The sequence below is a fragment of the Lutjanus erythropterus genome, chromosome 3 (genome assembly GCF_056507025.1).
Source record: "Lutjanus erythropterus isolate fLutEry1 chromosome 3, fLutEry1.hap2, whole genome shotgun sequence".
Lineage (NCBI taxonomy): Eukaryota > Metazoa > Chordata > Actinopteri > Lutjaniformes > Lutjanidae > Lutjanus > Lutjanus erythropterus.
The window spans coordinates 27,436,399-27,448,940 of record NC_139319.1 but is presented as its reverse complement, the minus strand read 5'-3'; the positions used below and the strand labels follow the sequence as shown (position 1 = coordinate 27,448,940).

Sequence of the window (12,542 nt, the reverse complement as noted above, 5' to 3'; positions counted from 1 at the left end):
TATCAGAAGTGCAGAAATTTGCTCAGTCAAGTGAAACAGAATTCAACAGTTCAACGTTGAATTAAACTGATTTAAGACCTCTGAAACACAAACAAACTGACAATCCATCAAAGCATTAAAAATGTGATTGATTATCTCCAGTACATTCACTATGAAAATTAAAGGTAATTTATCACTTCAAAATGAAGTCCGTGCACGTCATACAGAGCTGTTTCTCTTTTCTTGTCTTTAATAGTGGCTCTGCATCATTCGCTTTCCCTGCTAATCTTCTAGATTCGCATTTTCCTTCGTCTCTCACTCTCACCTGTGCTGCCATATTTCATCCCACACACACCTGTATTTTATTAGCTGTGTACCCATTTATTAAAACTAGATGAAGAGAGAGAGACGGGTACGCCAGTGACAGTTAAATTAAACAAGGATGTATAAAGAAAGCAATGAAGATGGAAAGAATGACACGGATGTGGGATGGGAACTAGTTGAATGGCTGAACAGAAGGAGTGGGGGTGATGGCTACAAGAAAAAAAGAAAAAGTGGCAGGAATGAAAAATCATGTTTGTTTGAAACATCATGCCTCCTCATTCGGCTTTCTGATTGGCTAAAACATGTTCCTTCCAGAAAAAACACATGAATCCTCCTATCACACAACAGGAGACAATTCCATAACGGTGTTACCATAGATACAGTGTTAATAAACGTTAATACGGTGGTTAATGCAAATAATCTTTCATTTTCTGGGAAAAACACCTCCATCGTCGTTTCCATTTCTTAATCTGCGAATGCAGCACTGCTTCTGTCTGATTTCAGACTGAAGGTGCGATGAAGAAAATGGACACGCCCATTTTCATCGCCGACAACAACAACAATAATATGGGAGGATGCATTAAAAAACATATGCTGTGTGCCAAAAAACAAACATACAGCAAGAGGTTACCTTTGATTGAAACAGAATGTGCAAGATTAGAAATGTGCAAAAAATGGATGGAGGAAGAGAAATGGCAAAAAAGGCTTGGAATGAGGGAGGAATAGAGGGAGGGAACTGAGAGAGTGAGATGGAGGTGAGTGAGAGATGAGTCAAAATAGAGGGTTAGGGAGGGAGAGACAGAAAAAGACGGAGAGAAACAGGAGACAGACACCTGCAGAGGCAAAGAGACAGACAGATGGACCCAGAAAATTCAGTTTGAAAATCACTGACTTAGAAAGACTGAGGAAAAATACATAAAGGGAGAGGACTAGTGATAGAGAGATATAAAGAAAATGGAGGGAAAGGCTAGGGAGCGACACAGACAGCAGAAAAAAAGGGAGACAGGCTGAGAGCGAGGGAGAGAGGAGAGGAAAAGGCGTTCAGACAAGCGTGAAGCATCAACAATGGAGGCTAACAAAGAAAATCCCAATGGAGGCATCAATCACTGCTCCACTTATCCCTCCTCCCTCTGATTTTTAGGCTTTATTGCAAGGTTTTGCCCCACGCTCCCTCCTTCTATCACCCTCTTCTACCCCTTTCCTCCCCCCCTGCCACTCCCACCTCCTCCATCCATCCATCCATCCATGCATCTGTCCATCCATCTGTCCATCCAGCCTCCCAAACAACACCAACACTCCAGTGTCTGCCATCTCCTCTCATCCTCAACCCAAACAATCTGCTCATTTATGCATCCATTCATCAAAACACCCCACAAAATAGAGTTGCATAATCCGTGGTGTTATCGCAAGCAGACATATAGATGGCATGATTAAAATTCACAGCCTATCTTTACATTTCTGCTGGGAAAAAAACAATGAGGGAAATGGTTTATGTGAATTGTGACAAGAAACTGCAAATTAAACATACAGACAAGAATCTATGCTTTGCATTTTTCTGCAGGACATGTATGCTGTCTTCTTTCTCTCTGCTCACAACACACACAAAGGAATCCCATGACACCGAGAGGGATGGATGAAAAGAACAATGGCAGAATGGCACAGCTGATGAAAGATAAAAAATTAACAAATTGCTGTTCTGTCCTACCTTTCTGGCTTTGCGATTCATCCATGTTTTCCTCCATTGTGGCAGGTTACAGTCCCTTTGTCTCTATTTAATGTGAAGCTGTTTAAAGCCCCTTGCTAGCTCTCAGCACAGTGTGCGTGTGTGTGTGTATGTGGGAGGCTGTGTGTGTGTGAGTGTTTTTTTTCCCTCCCTGCAGATGATGGAGGCTCAGGGAAGTCCCTGTTTCAACACTGCTCTCTCTCTTTCTCTTCACTCTGCCTATCTGGGCTCCTCTAGCATCCTATCTCTGTATCTATCTATAGCTTTAGCTTTCTATAAAGATAATTCTTTAAATAACATATGTATTAAAAAATAGAAAACCAAAATACAATAAGATTTTCTTGATATAAACCTATTTTTAAAATGTTATTAGATACACAATAAAATGAAATGCCACATACACACAGTAAAAAAAGATTGATGTTCACTGTTCACTCTGACAAGATTTTAGATGCACAAACATAGACATACATAGATTCGACAGAACGCCATAAAAACACCCTTCAATTACAAGACTTGTCTGAGCAAAACACATTGGAAAACACCAACAAAGATGGCAGCTCTACATAATGAAATGACAAAGATTTAAAATGATGTGTACTATAATAGAAAGGTGCATAATGAAACCGTGTTATAAGCTGGAGATGCCTCAACTTCACACAACAATACTTTATGAGAGACAGAAACCTCTGCCATGTTAAACCAGGATTCATGTATCAGCAACTTAAATGTAAGTCTTTTTAGTGCCACTGTTTAATTTAATTTTACACTAAAAATTAAACATCAAATGTGAAAATATAGGTATGCTCTTCTGAGTTGACTGATTATTCGAAATTCTAAGCAAGGCAAAACAACAATAACTGAGTTAGAAAATTTTTCCAAATATTATATTGATGTCTAGAATTGTCCTACAGCAACAACAAGAAGCAACAACTTAATTTTTCATCATCAATTTCTCATCATTCATGTTTTCAGCAGCAGACATCTAAGAGAATAGGTGGAAAATGCTCATCATATGCCTCCTACCAGCCACTAAACAGTGGCTAAAGTTAGCAAAGCTGATGAACATAACGGCACATAGCAACTAAAGAGACACATCTTTTTGATTAGAAGTTGGTGGAGACCAAAAGATGGATAAAAGAACAATGACTAGTGGACTTTTCGGCCAGAAATACAACTCATACAAATAAATACTAATACTGCTCTATATCTGATGGTTTGTGTACAGACATATCTTTCTCTTCTTGTAAGGAGCACCACAATTTCCATCTGGGGGTCAATAAAGTATTTCTGATTCTGATTCTGATTCTGTAACTAGGCAATTGTTTGCTAACATGGATAACACAGTATGATTAAGGACAATGTTGTCTTTATAACATAACTTGTAAACAAACAGTACTCACTAGCTACTAGCTAGTTAAGAGAGTTGAGGACACTCAATAATTTATTTTCCCTGGGAGTTTCTGCATAGAGTCCAAAAGACATCAAAAAGAAGAATGAATATTAGACTTATTGACCAGGGGCCTTATTTCAGAAAAATGTATTAAATGCTTGTCTTATCTTAACTCAAATTTGCAAGACAGGATATATCCTATCTTCCTATTACAGAATCAATTCCTAAACGTGTGGTTGTGTCCTATCCTATCATAGACCTCATGTCTTTTCTTAACTTAAGAAATCCTATCTAGAGCTGTAAACTTGATTCTTCAATTGGTACTCAGCCTGTCATATCAGTATCTGTATCATGCAAATATCTGGCATGACAGGATGCCTCAGGTAACAGGAAGCTCCCTAAGGCACACAAGGGACCTGAAGAACAGATGTGCCTGTCAGTTGGGATGCCGCATCCAGCAGGCCCTGCTTTTGACAGCAAAACCCCAACGTTCTCTGACCCCTCAGCCCATTTTGATCTTGAGGCCTTAACTACCTTCAACTCTGGAGGGGCATGCCCTCATTAAGCTATTGAATGACATAATGTCAGGTGAGGGTCCACTGTCAGTCCTCAGCAGCATGCTGGACTTCTTACTGGACACACTAACTGAGGTGTCCAGGTCCAGGGAAGGAGTGGCATGCTTCACAGAAGGCATTTCAGATCAAACTGGCACTTAAAGAGATATCCAATAGCCACCCTCTGTCACCACTGAACTTCAGCTTGAATGCAAGCTGGGGCACAAGTACAATGAGTAGCCTCACCCGCCACAGACGGTTCCTTGGTGTACCACCTCATTTAGGTGCTAGTTGGAGAGAATACCTCCCCAACTCCATCACTGGATCTGAGATAACCTGTAGAGGTTGCATATAGATGGCTTTACCTCTATCCCAGACACTGGATACAGCACCACCAGTCACAGGTGAAGCTCTGGTCAGAGTGCTGTTAGGTGGTCTGTACAAAAGAAATACTGAAATCACCATGTCTGCTTTCTGTTTAACCACGCCACTTGGTTGGCTGATTGGTCCTTTATCCCATCACAGCCTAATCCAGGATATTGGAGAACAAACAGAGACAATGGAAAGCCATGAATTGAGAATGCACACCTGCTAACTGGATGTACACATGTGAAGGTGCTGATTTCATTCGCCTGTGCTACATGGCACTGAACATGGATTGTGTCAATTACAACAACCTCAGGGGAGATCAGCCTTGTGATGTGCCAGCTGCAGAGGCTCCAGATCCTTTCAAAGTAGCTCACATGACATAAAAATATGGTTTAGGTTATAATATGTGCACTGTATTATGAAAGTCATGCAAGTCACATGACATAACTTGCCTGAAAACTTTAAAGAAATCAACCTTGACTTTTGGTTTCACACAGGATATGAACCCTGGTCTCTTGGGTGAAAGTCCCATATTTGTTTGATCATTCATTCATTTCATCAAGGGACTGCAATGATCCTGTGAACGCAAATCTCATGGGATTGTGTGGTTTTAACTTTAACTTTAACAAAGCAAGGCAAAGTCAGACATTTGGATTTTCTCAATTGTTACTGACAAAAATGGAAAGACCTTTGCTTGGTTAGTTGTGATAGAGTGCTTCTTCCTGCACACATTAAACAAGATGCTACCAAGATATGTGTCACACTTCGCTGTAGAGATATTTGTTCCCAGGGGACTTTGTTGACATTAAGATGAGGACGAAATTGTTAGCCAATTTATGATTTTTTTTTTTTTTTTAAGTATTTGCCAAGTGGCAACTAATTTTAACACAGCTTTTCCAAACATCCTAGTTTTGTTTTGGATGCTTACATTATTTTACTTTGCACACAAAAACAAAATTATTTCACAAAAACCCAAAACTACCAGGGTCAAAATTATTACCTCCCTTGACACTAATAGTCAATTGTGTGTCCTTTTTGCTGGATAACAGCCTGCAGTGATTTGTCGTAGTTTTCATCAAGTGTCAGACACATCTCCTGAGGAATCCCAGCCCATTCTTCTTTGGTGAATCTGTCAAGTTCCTCCAGATTTGATGGTCTTCTGACATGGACCATGGACCCAAGTGACGACCCAGACCCAGTTTTGCTGCTGACTGCTTAAAGTTTTCTTTCAGTATCTTCACATATCCTTCTTTCTTCATGATTCCTTCCACCTTGACAAGATTCCCAGTTCCAGACACACTGAAGCATCTCCACAGCATAATACTCCCACCACCATGTTTCACTGTGGGGACAGTGTTCTTTGGGTTATACGCCTCTCCCGTCTTTCTCCAAACATAAGCAACGTCTCTATGGCCAAAGACCTCTAGTTTAGTCTCATCTCAGACAACATCAAGAACTTGCTGTTCCAGAAGCTCTGTGCATTTGGAATATCAAAATTGGAAAAACAAGTAACCATGTGACCTTCCCCTCCACTGTTATGCCCGGCAACCTGTTCCTGGGAATTTCTGCTAATCTACAGATAAGGAGTCCGTCAGAAAATGAAGAAAATGACAAAAAAGGTTACAGAGGGGACTATGACTGTGTCCACTGGGTCAGACCTCTCCTAGACATGATGAGGAACCGCTGCATGAACAGCGAACATCCAAAGAAGCACATTTCGGTTGATTAAGAGGATGGTTTCTACTAAGGTCAGATTGGCTGTCAAGCAGTACATGAAGGCCAAGTATTTTTACACTTGCTGATGTAAACAGTTACACCATTACTTACAAGCTTTACACAGATCAACATTTCATCAGGAAAGGGGCTCTTCTATGATGTGCTGACATCTTTGATCAACAAAGACTTCCTAGGATCAGGCTGGATCATCTACTGCAACAACTTCTACACAAGTCCCCTCCTCTTTTAACACTTGGGTAAACTGAGATTTGGGGTTTATGGGAAATTCAGCTCAGGAGTTGGTGTTCCATTCACTTAGGAACATGCTTTGCTTAAAGGGTCATAAAGAGCCTTGATTTGCTGGATGAGGGACAGTAACCTTTTATTTGTGAAGTGAGTGGGCACCAGATAAGCTTCCATTTGTGCCAACATCCATCCTGTTTACAGTAGGGAGACAGTGTTCTACTGACAAAAGACAGATGATGGACAACATTAGAGGATCCCTGTCCTGCAGGCCCACATGGACATTCTTAGGGAAAACCAGCAAATAAATAAAAAATGATCTAAGCTATCACAACATTTAAATGTAATTGACAGTTTTTGTAAGCTCCACTGCAGCTTAACAGTTTTGATGTTTTAAGCTGAGAGAGTTTATTTATAAAAAATATGGCCAAGGTATTTATCCTGTGTGCATGGTACTGCATTATTTTAGGTTGACATGAATACATTTATCATATCGCCCATTTAACTTAATACAATGTTTTCTGTTATTCTGAACACTTAGCGTGTAACTGTGCAATATAAAGATAAATCAAAAGAAACAAAGAAATCTGAAAAAGAAAAAAAAAAGAAAAGAATCTGGAATAACAAAATACAATGAAATTAGATGCAGTACTCCTCATCCGTGTATTTAAAGACAAAGGACAACAAGAAAACATAAATCAGACACAGCCAATGACACATTTTGTAAAATCATATAATTTTGCCCCAGAACATATGCTTATTGCACTAAAATAAGTGTAGCAACACCTGCAAACTAGTTCAGGCAGTCAACTCGAGCTGCACTGCCAGTCTCACATGACTTGCCTCACTTTCAGTGGTACATACCAAATGCGCTCTTCCAATCTGGCAGTATATTTGAAACTGCTAAAACCTCCAATCTCCCGCCTCTTGCCCAATGTCAGCTGGGATAGGCTCCAGCCCCCCGCGACCCTTCAGGAATAAGCGGTTACAGAAAATGGATGGATGGATAAATATGGGTCGCAATAAGTTGATTAATGAAACTACATCTTTTAACAATGTCCAGTTAAATAGCAGATGTTAAATTTCTTCACTTTATCGGGAGATATTAATTCAAAATGTTCCTGCACAGAAAATCTCCTCTTTTTTCCCAGGTCCCAGAGTTCTTTGTGTTCCTAGAACTCATAGATCTATCAATTGATGGAGCAAAAGGTCAAACTACTTGCCAACTTGACACAACCCATTAGGGACAGATTTCTACAACTTGAAAGGAGAAATGAAATCATCACATAATTCAACAAATAGCGAGCTCCCATTGTTTGTCAGCAATTACATGACTCTTTGAAAATGATAAAAGCCAAGCTACTGAATGATTAAGACGCTTTTTTAAACATGTGATACTGTGTTGTAGGGTTTATGATGAATCACAGTGAAAACCCTCTGGACTTAATGGATGTCAGAGTAACTTTCAAAGGCTACGGTATCCCCACCATCTAGGAAACTTCCTGGCACACACATGCACACAGTCATCAAGCACTGAAAAGAAGCATACCTTTGAGTCACCTACGTAGCATAAAAGTTGTCTGTTCCAATGCCAACACAGATAAATTGACAAAGAAAATAAACATGCACAGTGTCATTGTCACAGCTGGTTGGTCTCTGCTGAAGATAAAGCAGATCATATCTCTCAATCTATGTTGCTAAAAGCAGCATATAAAATTATATCCCACTTTACAGTTCATTACCACTTAGACAGCATAGAATTCAGACTAGCTCACTGTACAGTACCACATATATTAAAGAAACACTGGAACATACCAGCATGTGATCCGTCTCTGGAATGGACCTTTAGTTAAGGACAGACCTTTGGCTAATCTGATTTACACCACCCCCTGTCAATTACACACCACATTTTATGGACAGGGTACAGTCCCTCTATTAGTGTTATTATTTCAGAGTTGAAAAGGTTGTCCGTTGACACTATATCCTCCTTAAATTCTTTTCACCTAGAGAAACCTACACAGTATATCCCTGTGACACCTTCACACCAAGAGGTCTAAATCTGGAGACAGATTATATTGGTGCTCCCGGAGTGAGGGTCAGTGGTTCAATTGACCCTGTAATTTATTTGTTTTTCACCGTATATGGATTCTTCTTTTTCATTCATATGTACACTTCCTTGTCCTAGCAGGTTTTTTGTTTCTTTGCATTTATTTGGCTGCAATCATGCTCTTCTCCAGACTGAGGATTGGTGCTACACACTGTATGAAAGCCACTTAATGGTTCATTGCAAGCAATACATTGAGATTTGGAATGCTCATCATAAATCATTGTCATCACTGCAGAGTCACACAATGATAATTTTTTTCATCTATATCTCTTATGGAGTGTTTTCATGGCACGTCACCAATCATCCGTCATGTTAGCAGTACTGACCATAGACAATACATATGAACTCACCACTGTTCTTGATTATTTGCTGCCTTCAAATAAGGTTGTGTTCATATGAACGCCCACCTCTTGTAGTATTCATAACCTTGTAACTGTCTGAAAGCTCCGAGTCCACAAGTCTTGTAAAAGACTTCCCACAGGTCCATGTGTAACAACTGAAGGTAGCATTGTTGCACTAAACAGTCAATTTTGTTCAACCACATATAAGCTTGAGAGAATTACAGGTTAGTTTTTAATCAATTGGCTTCTTTAATAAATTGGTTGACAAGGGACGTTTTAATTGCTGTTTGATCCAAAACGTTGTAGATTATTAGACAAATGATTAAAGGGGGAGTCAGCTCATTTGGATTGACACTGCCTATTAACTTCATTTTCTCAAAATGTTTTACCTTTTTCTTCTCACCAAGTCCTTTTCTGTAAGATTTAAGAGATTCCACAAGTTTTCCTGAAATTTTTCATGGTTTCGACATCCTGAAATCGTCTTAAATTGTAAATATTCAGTGTATAATCCATTCTGTTGTTTACATCCCACTTTCTCGGAAATGGCTGCACATCTGGGTTACTGACCAAATCATGACATTGGTTTAAACATGCAATAGTGATCATATCTGACTGGGTTAAATTGATCACTTTAACAGGTTTTTATTGTCAAATTGTTTTTCTTTCTCTTTATTTCTCAATTATTATATTAAACTATACAGCAAGAGCACAAGCAGCCTCCATACGAGAGACTTTCTGACAGCAAGTGCAGGACTGCAGCTACTGTCTCTCTGCTCTCGAGGTTGAGTTCTGCTCGCGCAGATCAAACACTTGTGACAGTTTGGGGGCGGAAACCAAGGCGTGCTCTGGCCCTCTTATGATTGATCGTTTTCGATGCTGATCACTCTCACAGGGTCCTATGAATTACCGGCAGAGAAGAAGACGTTTGAGAGATAGTTTTTCTTGCTTTGAAACTCAACAACTGCATTGAAGACACAGTGGATGGAACAATGGCAGTGACACCTGAAGACTGAAGACATGTAAGTTACTGATAGATGGCATTATCTAACAACCCAGCTGTTTAATAACAGTTTCTCTGCGCTGAAAACATAACCTCCTTGGTAAAGGTATTCTCAATGCTCACTCCGTCCCATTCCAGTGCAGAAAGAATGAGAGACTCTCACACATAACCCTCTTACTGCAATTTAACTACACAACAGGTCAAAACACAAGTCATTGTTATTTATATTTGGGGCTTGGACCCAGGTAGCCACCCCCTAAATACACCTTTGTTTCGATATACATGTGATATTTACCAGTGAAAAAATATCTGTACCATACAATTCTAGTGTTTTTTTTCTGAGTTAATACCTGTAACTATGATCAGTATAAGCAGCACACTGCATTTTGGAATTTTTGGCAGAAAACATACTTTTTAGGGCACCACATAGTGACTTAATTTACACAATACTTTATAGTAAATAGTTTTTTTTTTTTTTTTTTTTAACACAGCTCAGATTTTAAACTGTTCAGACAGAATGGGTCACCCCTGAGTAATTTTAAAATCAGGGCAAATTTGTTGTCTTTTGATGTGCAGAAAGAAGGGGGTTGTGAGAAATGATTAGTTGTTTGAATGATTTACAATCCGGCTCTGGAAAGATTTTGTCTGATTTCTCACATGGCTGCTGTCATATATGTTACTGGAGAAATATTTTACAAATGTATTCATTAATGAAACTTTCTGGGTGGGCGGTTGCCTTTTTAAAATAAATTTTATTGAAACTGTCAGTGGACAAAACCAATTCAGGGTCTGTGCTTAGGTTCAGTGTGAGTACCTGTGGTTGGTCAACTGATCAATACAAAGTAAACATGTCAGCTGCAGGTTCTCAATGTGGAGGAGAGCTGATTATAATGTAATATTGTACAAGATTAATAAAAACATATATTATGTGCATGTACATAAAGTGTACTGTATACATCAACAACACAATTTTTGTTTTAATGGTTCACATCATGCAACTTTCTTTAAAATATGAAGAATCCAATGATAACATTTTTATGGTCAACTGTATTTGTCACAAAAGTTTTAAAGTTGGAAGAACTGCCAAAAATCTCCCACATCAACTTCTCATAACCGCAGGAGGTCATTAAATTAAATTAAATTACTAACCTTTTTGTTGAGCTGACCGCACTGATCACTGATATTCACTTATCACACTCATGCAGAAAGAGTTCCCAATTACTACAACTTGGCCTCTTTAAAGAGGTTGGATTTTTTGTTTGTTTGGTTGTTTTTTGTTGTGTATTTCTCCTTATTATTTTAAACTAAATTAATATTTAAAGGTTTCCTGGAAGTTAAATGCAGGATTAAGTCAGTGTCCTCGGGTGCATCAGCGAGATGTGCGGTAGTAGGAGATAATGAGTCTGAACAGAGTGTGACACGTCAGATTCTGCAAACACTCCTAACTTCAGATACAGTAATTGTGTAAATGACCTGCCTAAACATGATGAAGGCATTACAACTGAGGATGTTCCCATGAACAAGACAGTCAATACATCTTACAGTAATGTCATGATGTAAAATCATTTCTCATTGTTAATTGTATCAATTTAACGACATTAACATTATTAACTGACATAAAATGGGAATAGATCATAAATCAGATTTATCTCCTTCTGATCCTACTTTTTTCCCTCTTCATACAAATGTGGTAAATGTAAGTTTACTGTCGAACTATCATGATCAGTATTTTCATTTAGTCAAAATAGGATCAATTAGACTCTGCACTACAGCCACGACCATTTGATGCTCCATGACACTGTCACCTCCCACACACACAAGTGGTGTCTGATGAGGTCGTGAAAAACCAGGAGGAGATGTGGAAATGTCTTCAAACTGTGTGTGCCACATTCAGAGAAAATGTCCAAGCATAAGTGACATATTTCAACTAATAATTCTTGTCCAAATAAAGTTATTGATTATTTTCAGTTAAGTATAGAATGATAGCCTACCCTAAAACTGGATCTGGTAATGGAACACCTACATCCATTGCAATATTATGCAAAACACCCCCAGCCTGTTGTCTTCCCTGGGGTGTAGGACTGCTTTTTATCAGTGGTGACATTGAGCCAGGGGACCACAGCATAACCTCAATCACCTGGAGAAATGTGGGGATTTTAGTGGAAGCTGCATCAAGAAACTTTAACATTTTGTTGATTTGGGTGGCTCCAGTGGACAAAAGTGGTAGTGTTTCCACTGTGGTAACCACAAAATAATTTAATGTCAAAAATAAAATGATCTAAATAAAAACGTCTTCCTGTTTCTGGCTAACATATTAGTCACTGTAACTTTGACTGAGAAAATGTAAACGTAAGCACCTTTAATCTGGTTTCAAGGAGAATCCAACCTGGTGGCAGGCAATAAGAATAACTACAGAAATAGAAATGATATCCACGTGGATGGACTTAACGTTAACGTTATCTTTCTTATTTCTCTGTTTCAGTACCTCACACACAGTTACAGGTAACATAGATCTCCAGTTATATTATTTCTGTCAACACAGATCTCTCTGAAGTAGCTTTAATAAAGAAGATTCAAGTGTCTGAAAAATGTTTTCTAACAGAGTCAGGGACAAACTAAATTTCAGTCTCCAACACAGTCCTTTGCAGATGCTCCACTATGCTTGAAAAAGGCAGCGCTATGAAGTTAGACACTTAGCAACAGCGTAGGTCTCGACTGTTTGACATTGACATAATACTGAAGCATCAGTGTGCATGTTACTGTTGTGTTCACACAGCCAGAGCTATATGACCT

General features: G+C 38.9%; 1 protein-coding gene across 1 annotated transcript in view; it reads right to left on the bottom strand.

Moving 5' to 3' along the window:
* Positions 1-2,221, bottom strand: part of LOC146330173 (neuronal membrane glycoprotein M6-a-like) — a 31,871-nt gene extending 29,650 nt beyond the window's left edge. Inside the window, exon 1 of the mRNA XM_084715662.1 lies at positions 2,009-2,221. Coding sequence (XP_084571788.1) covers positions 2,009-2,045 — 37 coding nt within the window. The 5' untranslated portion in view covers positions 2,046-2,221. The remainder of the gene's footprint in view (positions 1-2,008) is intronic.
* Between the last annotated feature and the right edge of the window lie 10,321 nt (positions 2,222-12,542).